This window comes from Rhinoderma darwinii, chromosome 5 (genome assembly GCF_050947455.1).
Source record: "Rhinoderma darwinii isolate aRhiDar2 chromosome 5, aRhiDar2.hap1, whole genome shotgun sequence".
NCBI classification, from domain to species: Eukaryota; Metazoa; Chordata; class Amphibia; order Anura; family Rhinodermatidae; genus Rhinoderma; species Rhinoderma darwinii.
The window spans coordinates 63765298-63778232 of NC_134691.1; the positions used below are offsets into that span (position 1 = coordinate 63765298).

The 12935-nt window shown below is 37.5% G+C and overlaps 1 protein-coding gene across 1 annotated transcript in view; it reads right to left on the reverse strand.

Annotated features, from left to right (window-relative positions):
- STMN2 (stathmin 2) overlaps window positions 1–12595 on the reverse strand; it is a 34697-nt gene extending 22102 nt beyond the window's left edge. The window contains exon 1 of the mRNA XM_075826096.1: window positions 12429–12595. Within this exon, the coding sequence (XP_075682211.1) occupies window positions 12429–12447 (19 nt within the window). The 5' untranslated portion in view covers window positions 12448–12595. The remainder of the gene's footprint in view (window positions 1–12428) is intronic.
- Window positions 12596–12935: the final 340 nt, after the last annotated feature.

Below are 12935 nucleotides of genomic sequence, written 5' to 3' on the forward strand. Positions count from 1 at the left end.
ACAGTTTTGACTACCTGAGAGGACTCAGGGGGCACCACATATGCTAATTAACATAAATTACATGGATTTATCCATCTCAGTGAGTGGCATATTCAAAGACAGGATATCCTTGAAATGTACTGAACATTCACTAACCAATGTTTTTCCAGCTGTATTTTTTGATGTTTCACTATTTAATGATTTATTTAAATTCTAAGAATATTATGATACATTTATATACTTTAGAATGAAAAAATAAAACAATGTGTACAAAATTACTTTGAAAAATACAAAATTTCTAACCATTGTAAGCTGCTCAAGAAAAGCAAGGTCAGCAGGAAGCAGCCATTATATGTTCCCAGAATGCCTTACATAATATTTAGAGAACATCCAGTCTTTGAGTGATGTCCCCAAAGTCCTTCCCCAGCAATGTAAGCAGAGATCTTTGATAAGTTATTACATTTCATTGTATCGCTTGTGTCTTTTAGTGTGATTTATGGGTTTAAAATATATTTTTGAAAGGTCAGAAAGGATTGATTTTTAGCAGTTTGACTAAAGAATCAATAATGGATTTTGCAGGTTTTATTATATCCCTTTTTATTTTGAATGATTGCTTTAACACTGAATTAAATGGGTGGAATCCAAATACAGTCTGCTTGTTTTTGAGCATCAATAATAAAAAACCTATGAACGTAGCTCTTTAACATTATTTTATCGACCTATAGTATAGGTTTTCATTAAAGGGTAACTAAACGTTCAACAAATTTCTGACATGTCATAGTGACATGAAATGTAGACTAAAATCCATCTGTAAACGATATGCTGCTGATTTCTTCTAGTTTTTGCTTTGCAATGGGTGAAATTACCAGCAAAATCTGCAACAAAATATGTATTTTAGAGCAGTGGTCGCCATACATGTGCAGTCACATCTCCACTGAAATGATTAGGAGTTTAACTTCAATAGAATCAGTCACTTTAAAGACTTAAAAAAAATTAAGGACATCAGTCTAATACTCTAATAAAGTAACGATGGCTATGCACATTAGATGTATGTCGGCTGAACCTGCCAATTTCAAAGGGACCGGCCGACTCTCCCCAGATGGCAGATGTTGGGGGAGACAAGGGTTGAGCATGTTAAATTTTAACATGCCCAATCCTTTTGTTTGTAAGTAGATTCCTGTTGTTACATTAGCCATACTGTCTAATTACAAATTATGTCACATCCCAGGACCGAATATACACAATAACATGAAGAATGAATTTGTAAAATTAGATAGCTTCACCTAAGGTTATTACAACAGTGAGCAACTACTAATACATATCATTGTGTCTCCACACCACTCGATTATGCGACCTGCAGGGGAGCCTCGGGTCTTTGGCATAGTGACCCTGATGTGACAGCATCTTCTGCATTGCTGTCATCTCTCAGAATTTTCTTCTTAATGGTCATTATCTTATCGAACGTCCTAGTTTGATCAGTCTTCATTCTGTATTTGTGTTACATAAACGTGTTTTAGTGAATATGTTTTGCATCTATTTAGCAATTTTAATTAATTTTTAGCCTTCTTTTAAGTAATCACTTAGGAAGATGAACACAACTGCTAATGAATCTGTTCACACAACAGTTGATAACATAGGAGGCAGAGCTGTCACAGAGGGCATGAGAGTATTGATCCTCTGGTGGTGATTTACAAAGAGAGGTGCACATAAGCTCTAACCCAAAGCAGCTCATACAACATTTGCTTTCATTAACCTAATTGGCACCATCCCAGTCGTACAAATTACTGATTGGTTTTTATGGGTTGCTGCACACATGAATCTTGGCACCTGTTTTTATAAACAGAAACATCTGAGTAGGAAAGAAACAGGTGACGTATAATCATGGCTCCATCATTAGCATATCACTGTTTTCTCAAACACACTAGCAACGCACACAATATATATATATATATATATATATATATATATATATATATATATATATATATATGTATCAAGTTGAAAATTAGATAGTAACTCCTAGCAGTGTTTTCACCAACTGGCTGTTAGGAAACATCCGATTCTTTAAGGTTGTCATGACTACTAGCCTAGCTTCTAGGCGGCTCTGGGTTGAGTTGCAGAGCCAAACTAATTTCTCTGTTTTCATCCTATCAGATTCTAGGGTGGAGTATTTAAGTCTGATCCGTTCTTTCATTGCTGCTTGTGATTCTCTTGTGTATGCAGTTTCTGATCAAGCTCCTGGTTACACCCTGTATCACCTGACTATTTGGACTCTTGGAACTGGACCTCAGCTCTGTCTTTAGATGAACCCTTTTGCTTTCTGATTTTGACGTACACTCTCTCCTGGTTGGAACTCTGTTGCTGTTTACCCTCTGGCTTGTCTGGTTTTCCATTCTGGTATAGCCTGCATTGCACATCTTGTCCAACACCGTATTCTGTTAATGCAACCTGGGTTCTATGCAGCCAAATCCAACATGCCTTGTGGTGGGCTCTGGTGAAGGCCATAGAGTAGCCTTAGGCATTGCTAATCAGAGTAGTGACGCACTTTAGGTAGCGGATTATTTGCACGCTTATTCCTGACAGTTTCCAGCTGCCTTTGGGGAATCGCTTTCAGAGCAATTCTATAACTTGCACTCTGGGGGAATTGCTCAACTGGTGATTCCATTACACTGGATCAGCTCATCCCTTTAATTTATAAAAAGTTATAATTGTCTCTGGACATCCTTATCTAAGGCCTTATGCACACGACTGTATTGCAGGTCCATAAGAGTTCTAAGTTGTAAGAACCTGTATTATAGAAACCCGTTAAAATCTTTGGATCCATACTGTACCCCTTATGCCTCTTATTACATAAAGAGGTTTTCTCACAAAATCATAAAGATAATTTTTTGCCATTTTACATTGAATGCTTTATTATGGAGGTATTCTCCCATAGAAACCTTGAATCTAAGGAAGAATAATTCCCTAATAATGCGATGAATGGATGCACCATACCGTGGTACATGCAGAATATCTACAGCTCCATAGTACAGAACCAGAGTGAATCTGTGGGCACATACTCAGCTCAGTGCCAATGTATCTGAGTTATAAGAGACTGACTACTAGGGACATGACAACTGTTTATAAGACTGTGGTTTTAGCACTTACTACTATTCTATCATGTTTTGTTGAACCATCTTATTGACTTGTTACTCTGTTGTGCTGTTTGTGGATGTCCTTACATTTATCTTTTTCTTATATTTAAAACATTTAATAAAAATATTTGAAATACATAAAGCTGTAGCTGTTAGGGAAGCTATTCGGCAGTATTAGGCAGTGTATCCCTAGCAACCAATCTGTCAGGATTGGTTTAGTTAGCAGTATGTGAAAGAATAGATTGGCAGAATGAACAGCCCTGACAGTGTTAAATTATTCCTGTGGTATTATTATTATTAGGCTCTTTTCACATCACGTTTATGCTTTATGTTGCTGATGTGTGCAACTGTATACCATACAATTGCATATGTTCCCAAAAAAATATAAATACCACGCAATATATGTTTTCTTTTCCAGGTGGCTTTGCATTGAAAAGCGTAGCTAAAAATAAGGTTTGCCAATGCATACCATCTATATACTGTATATGTTAAAAATACACTTTTTTGATATAGGACGAGTAAATAAAAGCACATGGATGCACTTGGCATGTTTGCCAGGAACATTACTGGTGCATACGCCGAATGTAGGAAAAAGATGTTTTGTCAACACAGTCTATTAACATTTTTTATTAAAGCAAATACAATCAGAGAACCTATTAAATTACACTGAATCGATATAAAATGTATCAGTATTTAATGAAACAATATTTTGTAAGTGGTGATGTCATCGTTTTACATGTTCTATAATATAGTGATTATTTTAACCCTATTTACTGTTCCATATTTTCAATTATTTTGTAGGTATTGCAAGACACATGTATAAAGATGTCTGTACATGGGTGAAAAGTGTCACCCATGCCATTTCTGGACAGTATCATTTCCAGAATATTTCTATAGATGATCACAACCTGTATGCACAAACGGTATATTTTTAAACAAAATCCCTTATGAAATTTTTAGAGAACCATAGGTTGGAGACCACTGCTCAATCTAGATCTACTGTGTAAACACAACTATATGGACATCTAATGTTCACAAAGCGGCCTGACCTAATAAATAATAACCATTTGTAATCATTATTCATTCAGTAAAAATACTTCTTTAACCACATGGTTTGAGAGCTAAGTAACAATTTACACACATGGTATGTTTTAATTCATCCCTACTATAAAATGAACATGATAAACAGCCATAGTCTTATTACTTTTATTATAGTAATGTATTACTAAACTTTTTGTATGTGATTTAAAAAAGCTCTATGCTGTGGCCAATACTTTTTCTTTAGAATAGTCCCCAATAATAATAATTTAAGGGTGTAACGCTGCTGAGAAAGGAAGTGATCAATTGTGATCTATGAGGGAACACAGTAGCAAGTGGTAATTTCCCCTACAGCGCCATCACAGTGGAATTGAAGCATTAAACAGTTCTAATTTAAAACAATAGACTGTCCATGTAAAGCTCAGACATATTGGGTCCTCCAGAACAAGAGGCCCTCTTTGTAGCCACTCTCCACTCTGGCTGATAGATTAGGGTCTAGAATGAGGCACTCCCCTCTATTAACTCAGAATGGCCAAATACAGTATTTTTATGTTTTGTAAACCAGGCAATCCCTTAAAAGAGGCTTCCCAACCAAACACGTACAAATTGACATATATAAGTATATCAGAAGGTAGAGCAGCGAATACTTCTTCTTCTTCTTCATTATTATTATTATTATTATTATTATTATTATTATTATTATTATTATTATTATTACTTGTTTTACTAATAGAGATATTGCAAATTTTTTTGTTTGATTTTTAGCCATTTTTGAAAAACTAAATGGAAGTGCAAAGATATTAGTTGTCACATTTGAATTAGCTGCTCATGTTACCTTATGGTAAAACGGTCTGGACATGCTGACAAAATGACAGCATGGTTTCTCAGAAACTGATGACAAAAGGTGACAACCAATATAGCTGCAATTCCTGATGTCACTTTTGCACAAGTGATCGCCATTAATAAACGCATAAATGCCACTTTGTCTGTAAGAAAATAATTACAATGATCAACCTGACAGCTGCTCGAACATGGGTTTTTTTTTGTTCGTTTTCTTTTTTTACCAATATCTGCCCATTTTATGGTTTCAATGAAAATCTTTAATTTCATATATTTGCTCCATAGTTTCAAAATGATTGAAATGTAGGTAATCCACAGCATTCAGCCTTGCTTTGTCCCTTATCTGTCACATAGTCTAACGTAAAACAATCCCTTGGGATAATTACTACAGACATTGACATGTCTGTGACTTCAAATGCTTGTAGATGTGTTAATGTTATTCTATAGTTCCTTAATTCTTCTGTAAATATAATTTGTTTCAGCACTGGTTGAATTTGTCAATATGGGTTTCTTCTGTTAAAACTGAATTTCCACAATTTGTACATAATCCAATAATGTGAAGACCAAGTATAAAATTGACCTGTAACCTCTCCAGGATTCATAGACGCCATCAGATCTTGTTTAATCTTGCAATCTGTAATTCAGGATTCTTTGAGATTATGGGGGGCAGGTGTATTGTAGTATAACATGACTGTAAAAAAGACCTGACCAAGCAGTCATCTCAGGAATGGACCTCGTGCTTTGTTTTTCTAATGCATATTTCAACAAATGTTGTTATACAGCCAGAGGTTTTATATTCCTTAAATATAACTCTTAAAAATCAGTAAAAAAATATGTATTTTCTTTGTGATCAAAATCTGTTTTTGAATTGTTTCATTGTTCACAGTTACATTATTATTAAGAGATCAAATTGCACAAAAAATAATCTAATGTAAATATGCTATGGCTGATATTTTATTTTAGATGTGTGGAAACATAGTAACACAGCTTCCAGATACAATATTACTGAAGTTGACCAAGTAAATAATGTGACTGATCCAAACGCAACACCAAACTTACATATTAAGCCAGAATTATGTGACATGGTAAAGTCCTATGGTACTTCATGTCAGTAGACCATGTTTTACTTATATTACATCCTGAAAATATGCATTACAGTGACTTTAGTGTTGCTGTATTATGTTTGCTAGTATAGAAATAGATCTATTGCAGCTCCTTAGTTCAACTTTACAATACAACTTGTCTTCTCATCGTGGCAGCCATTTATTTTAGAAAAACATTGAGTAACTGCTATGTAAATTACAACAACAAGTAATCATGAGGCCCCATAGTAAAAAAATGGAATTGGGCCCCATTTGGTCACTTCAATAGGCCACAAACTCCTTCCATCCAGTCGACTCCCTTCTCTCCAGAGATGTCTGCACATGCGGCCGTCCTGTTCCACAGTGACCACCAGGGTGCGCTCGCGAGCTCAGTCCAGACTTAAAGAGGCTCTGTCACCAGATTTTGCAAGCCCTATCTGCTATTGCAGCAGATCGGCGCTGCAATGTAGATTACAGTAACGTTTTTATTTTTAAAAAATGAGCATTTTTGGCCAAGTTATGACCATTTTTGTATTTATGCAAATGAGGCTTGCAAAAGTACAACTGGGCGTGTTGAAAAGTAAAAGTACAACTGGGCGTGTATTATGTGCGTACATCGGGGCGTGTTTACTACTTTTACTAGCTGGGCGTTGTGTATAGAAGTATCATCCACTTCTCTTCACAACGCCCAGCTTCTGGCAGTGCAGACACAGCGTGTTCTCGAGAGATCACGCTGTGACGTCACTCACAGGTCCTGCATCGTGTCAGACGAGCAAGGACACCTGCAGAATCAACTGTAGCCTCTGGTGCCGACACGATGCAGGACCTGTGAGTGACGTCACAGATCTGCACTGCCAGAAGCTGGGCGTTGTGAAGAGAAGTGGATGATACTTCTCATCAGAGCGCCCAGCTAGTAAAAGTAGTAAACACGCCCCGATGTACGCACATAATACACGCCCAGTTGTACTTTTACTTTTCAACACGCCCAGTTGTACTTTTGCAAGCCTCATTTGCATAAATACGAAAATCGTCATAACTTGGCCAAAAATGCTCGTTTTTTAAAAATAAAAACGTTACTGTAATCTACATTGCAGCGCCTATCTGCTGCAATAGCAGATAGGGGTTGCAAAATCTGGTGACAGAGCCTCTTTAAGGAGCCAAGGCACATACAGGTGGGAGATTGAGCGGATTTCTCCCAGAGCACCCTGGGCTATAAGAAGGGCTGTGCCCCTCCCTACAATGCCTGACCATTGTTGTCGTACCCTAGTCTGTCTAAGCAAATGGTCTCCTAGTGTTTCCCAGTTCCCAGTGTTTCCCGTTCCTGCTACCTGTAACCTGTATCCCGTGCTATCCTGGTCAAGTACCGTGTTGAGCTGAAGTCGTACTGTGCTGTATACCACACCTGTTTTGCTACACCACGCCTTGAGCCTGCCTGCTGCCTAGTCCCAGCCGAGCCTGTCTTGCTACTGTCTGAGCTACCACAGGTACACTATACGAACTATAGACTGTGACCTGTGTCTTGTTGGCCAGCTGCCATACCGTCAAGGCGGTATGGTCCAGTGGGTCCACGAACCCAACGTGACACATACATCTTAAATGGAAGAAGTTTGGAACAATCAGGACTCTTCTTAGAGCTGGCCGCCCCACAAAACTAACTAATTGGGGAGAAGGGCCTTGGTAAGAGAGGGGACCATGAACCCAATGGTAACTCTGGCTAAGCTCCAAAGATCCTGTGTGCAGATGGGAGAAACTTCTAGAAGGTCAACCATCACTACACCAATATGGGTGTTATGGCGAAGTGGTCCAAAAAAAGCCTCTCCTTAGTAAAAAGACACATGAAAGCCCATCTGGAGTTTGCAAAAAAAAAAAAGCACTTAAAGGAATCTCAGACTGTGAGAAACAAGATTCTGTGGTCTGATAAAACCAAGATTGAACTTTTTGGCCTGAATTCTAAGCATCGTGTCTGGGTGAAACCAGGCACTGCTCATCACCTGCCCAATACCATCCCTACAGTGAGGCATGGTGGTGGCAGCGTCATGCTGTGGGGTGTTTTTAAGTGGCTGGGACAGGGAGACTGGTCAGGATTGAGGCAAACATGAATGGAGCAAAGTGCAGAGATACTCTTAATGAAAACCTGATCCAGAGTGCTCTGGACCTCAGACTAAGCCAAAGGTTCACCTTCCAACAAGACAATGACCCTAAGCACACAGCCAAGACAACACAGGTGTGCCATAGGGACGATTCTGTGAATGTCTTTGAGTAGCCCAGCCAGAGCCCTGACTTGAACCCAATTGAACATCTCTGGAGCGAACTGAAAATGGCTGTCCACCGACGGTCCCCATCCAACCTCACAGAACTCGAGAGGATCTGCAGAGAAGAATGGCAGAAAATACCCAAATCCAGGTGTGCAAACCTTGTGGCATCATACCCAAGAGGACTGGAGGCTGTTATCGCTGCCAAAGGTGCTTCTACAGAGTAAAGGGTCTGAATACTTATTGTCAATGCAATGTTTTAGTTTCCCCTTTTCAATAAATTAGCAAAGATTACTAACATTCTGTATTCACTTTGTCATTATGCTTTATTGAGTGCAGAATGATGTCGAAAAACGTGAATTTTTTTTTATTTTAGTACAAGGCCTCAACATAACAGAATGTGAAAAAATTTAAAGGGCCTGAAGACTTTCCCGAATGCATTGTATAATACTCCATATGCCCCACACCAGCAGCGCTCATAATAATTGATATACCTTAATGGTTACCTCTGAATAGGAACTGAATAGGAAAGATGGCTATATACATGAGATTGGAGGTACGGTACTATGTTTCTTATCAGCCATATTCATTCTAAAGAAAATTAACATATTTATATAAGTCAATTTACAACAACAGACTGCATTTTATTTCTGTTTGCAGGTCATGCTTTGACTGTGATGTACATTATTTTCTTAGCAGTGGCTATAAAATTGGGCTCATTCAATGTTGGCTCTCAAAGCAAAAGTGAATAATAATGAAAGAATATTAAGTCTTTTCTCCTATACTATACAAACCGTAACTATATATCTATAGTCAGCATTAAGTACAATTGTGTACAAACATAGAAGAAGCATCTGCAGCTGTTATGGGGTTCATGGAAAGCGAATTGCCATGAAAAAAGTCCCACCTATTCCCCATTTGTGGTATACAGGGCTACCCCTTTCCAGAGGCCCCAAAACATTTTCATCTGGCTTGAGGTGGGGTGCATGGATCAGCACTAGGAAGCGCCACCCATTTTGATATTTGGGTCTCCTTCTCTCTACAGTCCAGATTATGAGATATCCAAGGCTGGGCATGAATGTGATTTTATGTAATAAGGCAAATGACTGTCATGCAGAGAGTTCCTTGAAACAAACAGGTCAAGTCAAATGATAAGAAACCATCACAAGAACATAGCAGTATTTCTATGCTGTGCAATTGTTCTGTTTGTTCAAGGCCCTGGAAGACTGACAGTGGTAACACCTCCGTAACCACAATTCACTTCACCTGCAATATCTGTCCTTGAAAATCAGCGACGAGGCAAAGATTTCCTGCAGTAAATTCCACCTCCATGATATATGATGGCAGCTGATTTATAGCTGGAATTCTGCTAATTTACGGAAAAACATTCCACTCCGGCCTATCCATGAGCAACCTTCATTATCCTGCCTCATACATCAGGATAGTATAATTCTTACATCTGTATAAGGATCAGATGTGTGGCATTATAATTGTAATCTGATCTAGACATTACACTACTGCCTCAGGGATTTCTCTTCCAGCAGACGTTAGATATCTTTTTATTTCGAGCTCTGAGTCATTTGGGAAGAAGTTGGCTCCTAGTGATGTCTCCTCTACCAATCCCAGCAGTATTACCAGACATTGCCAGGTCATCCCCTAGGGATATATTCAGGGAGATGTGAACTAGGTTATGATTTTAGAAAAGAAGAAAAAAATTAAAATCATCTGTCTTCTTGCAGCTTCTTGTACTCATGTATGGGCCACACCTATACTCATACAAATGGAGACTGTAAGATTATTTGGGCAGGGCTCCTAATATATAAATATAATTTTACTTTACTTGTATCCTAAACATTTTTGACATATAAGTTCTTCTAAACAGAAGTGTAACTTGAAGCTCCTGAACCCCACTGCAAAATCTGTAACAGAGCCCCGCAACTATCATTTATCGTTTATAGGCCTGATCTTTTCTTATAGGATGGAGGGAACTTTTGGGCCTATTAAAGCTCTAGGGCCCAGGTGCACCCCCTATCGCTACACCCCTGCTTCTAAATGCTTTTTTTTTTTCACGTAGCCTATATACACACGGCATCTTGTCACTGATTCCTATTTGAACTCTCATGAATATTGGTCCAACTCAGGAAATAGTTGCCTACAATATCTATAGATTGCAGGTGGCTTGTAAACTAACAGCATTAAAAAAGAACCAAAAAAAAAGAAATCTTCAAAAAGATTTAATAATTCTAAAACCGAACAATCAGTGTTTTGTTTTTTAAACAACTTGTTGTTTCTCTCCCACACACCAGGGGGCAGCAGTTTACTGAATTCTCCCCTTGTCATGCTGATAATGATCACAGAAACACTCCCAAAAGCAAGAATGCAAAGCCTATTGTTTCTTCCTAGTTTTTGGAAAATCAATGAAATGCAATTTTGTTAGATTTGATAATTAAATATAATAATAGCTTATGATTGTTTTGTTGTATGTGGAGATAAAATGAGATAACATTGTCTATCCTATTTAGTATAAAGTCTTTAGACACTTGATCCAACATATCCATGTTTTTGGCACTGACGGGATACATTAATTGTTCTTGGTTACAATATTTTAAAGTATGAATTTACAGTCCGCCAGACATGATCCATTTAGAAGACATACTTATGGAACTCATTCATTAAGCCTGATGGATAATTTTAATGATCTGAGACATCTCCCAAAGCCCAGGCACACATTTATGATTGATGAGATGTGAATCCATATATCACGCAATGACAGCTGATACACAGCCGAAGAATTCACAAAACAGTGGCCTTCTGCAGCCATCAGTCTCCAAGTGACTGCAAATTATCAATACCGATTACTATATTGCTGCAATAGGGAGTGGTGGCATGTTCAGCACTGCAGGGCTGGCCATAGCTCCAGGTTGACCACATTTACATATAAATCTGTCATTATGGCCTCACCCCTCCTTTTAGAAACCTCTGTAGGGGTGCTAGAGACTCAAAATGACTTATCAATTGTCATGAATGGGCATTCCTGACATTACACTAGCACTTATATAGTTTTGCAAGTGACCTTTAGGAATTGCAATGACAACTTGAAATTCAATAAGAGACATAACGAGGCTAAACCTATTCAGGTCCACTTATTACACTGGTATAACACATATTATAAAAAAATAAAATAGTATAATTAAATTTATAACATGAATATATATAAAACTTGATAAAAAAAAGTATTTTTTTTCTGCAAAAATATAAAACAGATATGTGAAGGTGAATGAAAAATTGAAGATAATTATTCAATCATTCTCAGCCTTTATATATATATGATAGCGGTAGTGCATGAAGCTATATCAGCTAATGCAAATGATACATTATATTTCTGAAATATTAATAAAAGCTAAATAAATGACAGCGATGTTGAGAACTGCCATGAAATAGGTTATTAATATTTGTACGACATGTTACGTTTACTTCAGTAAGACAAATGATGATTCCATGTCTTTTACAACAGCAAGAGAGCAGCAGAAACACATTGAGATATTGCAAAGTGCTCCACATTGAGCTGCCTGTGAACAAGAAAGGAGGTAGATGGGTGGGGTCTGTCTGCATTGTGCTATAGAGCTGGCAGTATACAAGTGCCGGTGCCTTATATCCTTTGTATATCATCGTCTCACCCTACAGACTGCCAGAATCAATGCCATAGCAAAGTGCACCAATTATATGATCTGTATTATAGTAAATGAAATCAAATAGTATCAAAAAGATTCACATTTCATCCATATTTGAATCAACGTATTGGGCGTGTCTAGGTCTAAGGGCTAACAATAATCAGCATTTTTTCATATGCTACAGATTATGTGCAAATTAATGTTGCAGAATAGACATAAAAGCCACTGGTATACAGACATCAACAATAGTATATTGTCTATATACTTATCTATACATGTCTATATAGTTTATAGCTTGCACAAAAGATGGAGCAATATAAAGCATAAACCTAGCAATGTACGCTTTAATATAACAATAGTAATAAAATAGAATAAATATGTTTCATGGCTAGGATATAACATAGTGAAGATATATTGGGCTCATGTCCTTACCTATTGCTGTTTTAGCCATGATGATGTATACAGATGCTCAGAGCTTGTGATTGCAAGAGATCCAGCTACAGCAGTGGAGAGGGAGAAAAGACTGAATAAGGCACTGAGTCAGCACTGTGGGGCTGTGCAAAAGAAAGAGCAAGAGGCAGGAGCCCATGAATAATTAGCAGTCCTAGGTGGAAGCAGATTGGCTCCAATGGTCCCCTGATATGACTCATCTGAAGCTTCAATCTCTGAGCATTAAATATTGATCCACCAATAGAACGGAGAGATAAAATAGAATGATGCAGCTTCACTTCCATATCTTCAAAACACCCCTTTTATTGTAATAGTACATTCCATATAAATGAATTACATGAAAATTTAAATGGGAGTCAGATGTTACCGGCAAGTCTACGTTATGTACAGTTTACCTTTATATCTCTGCTGATATGTCTATAATATATATATATATATATATATTTAGATTATATCATCTATGCGGTTGGAATAAATATATATATATAC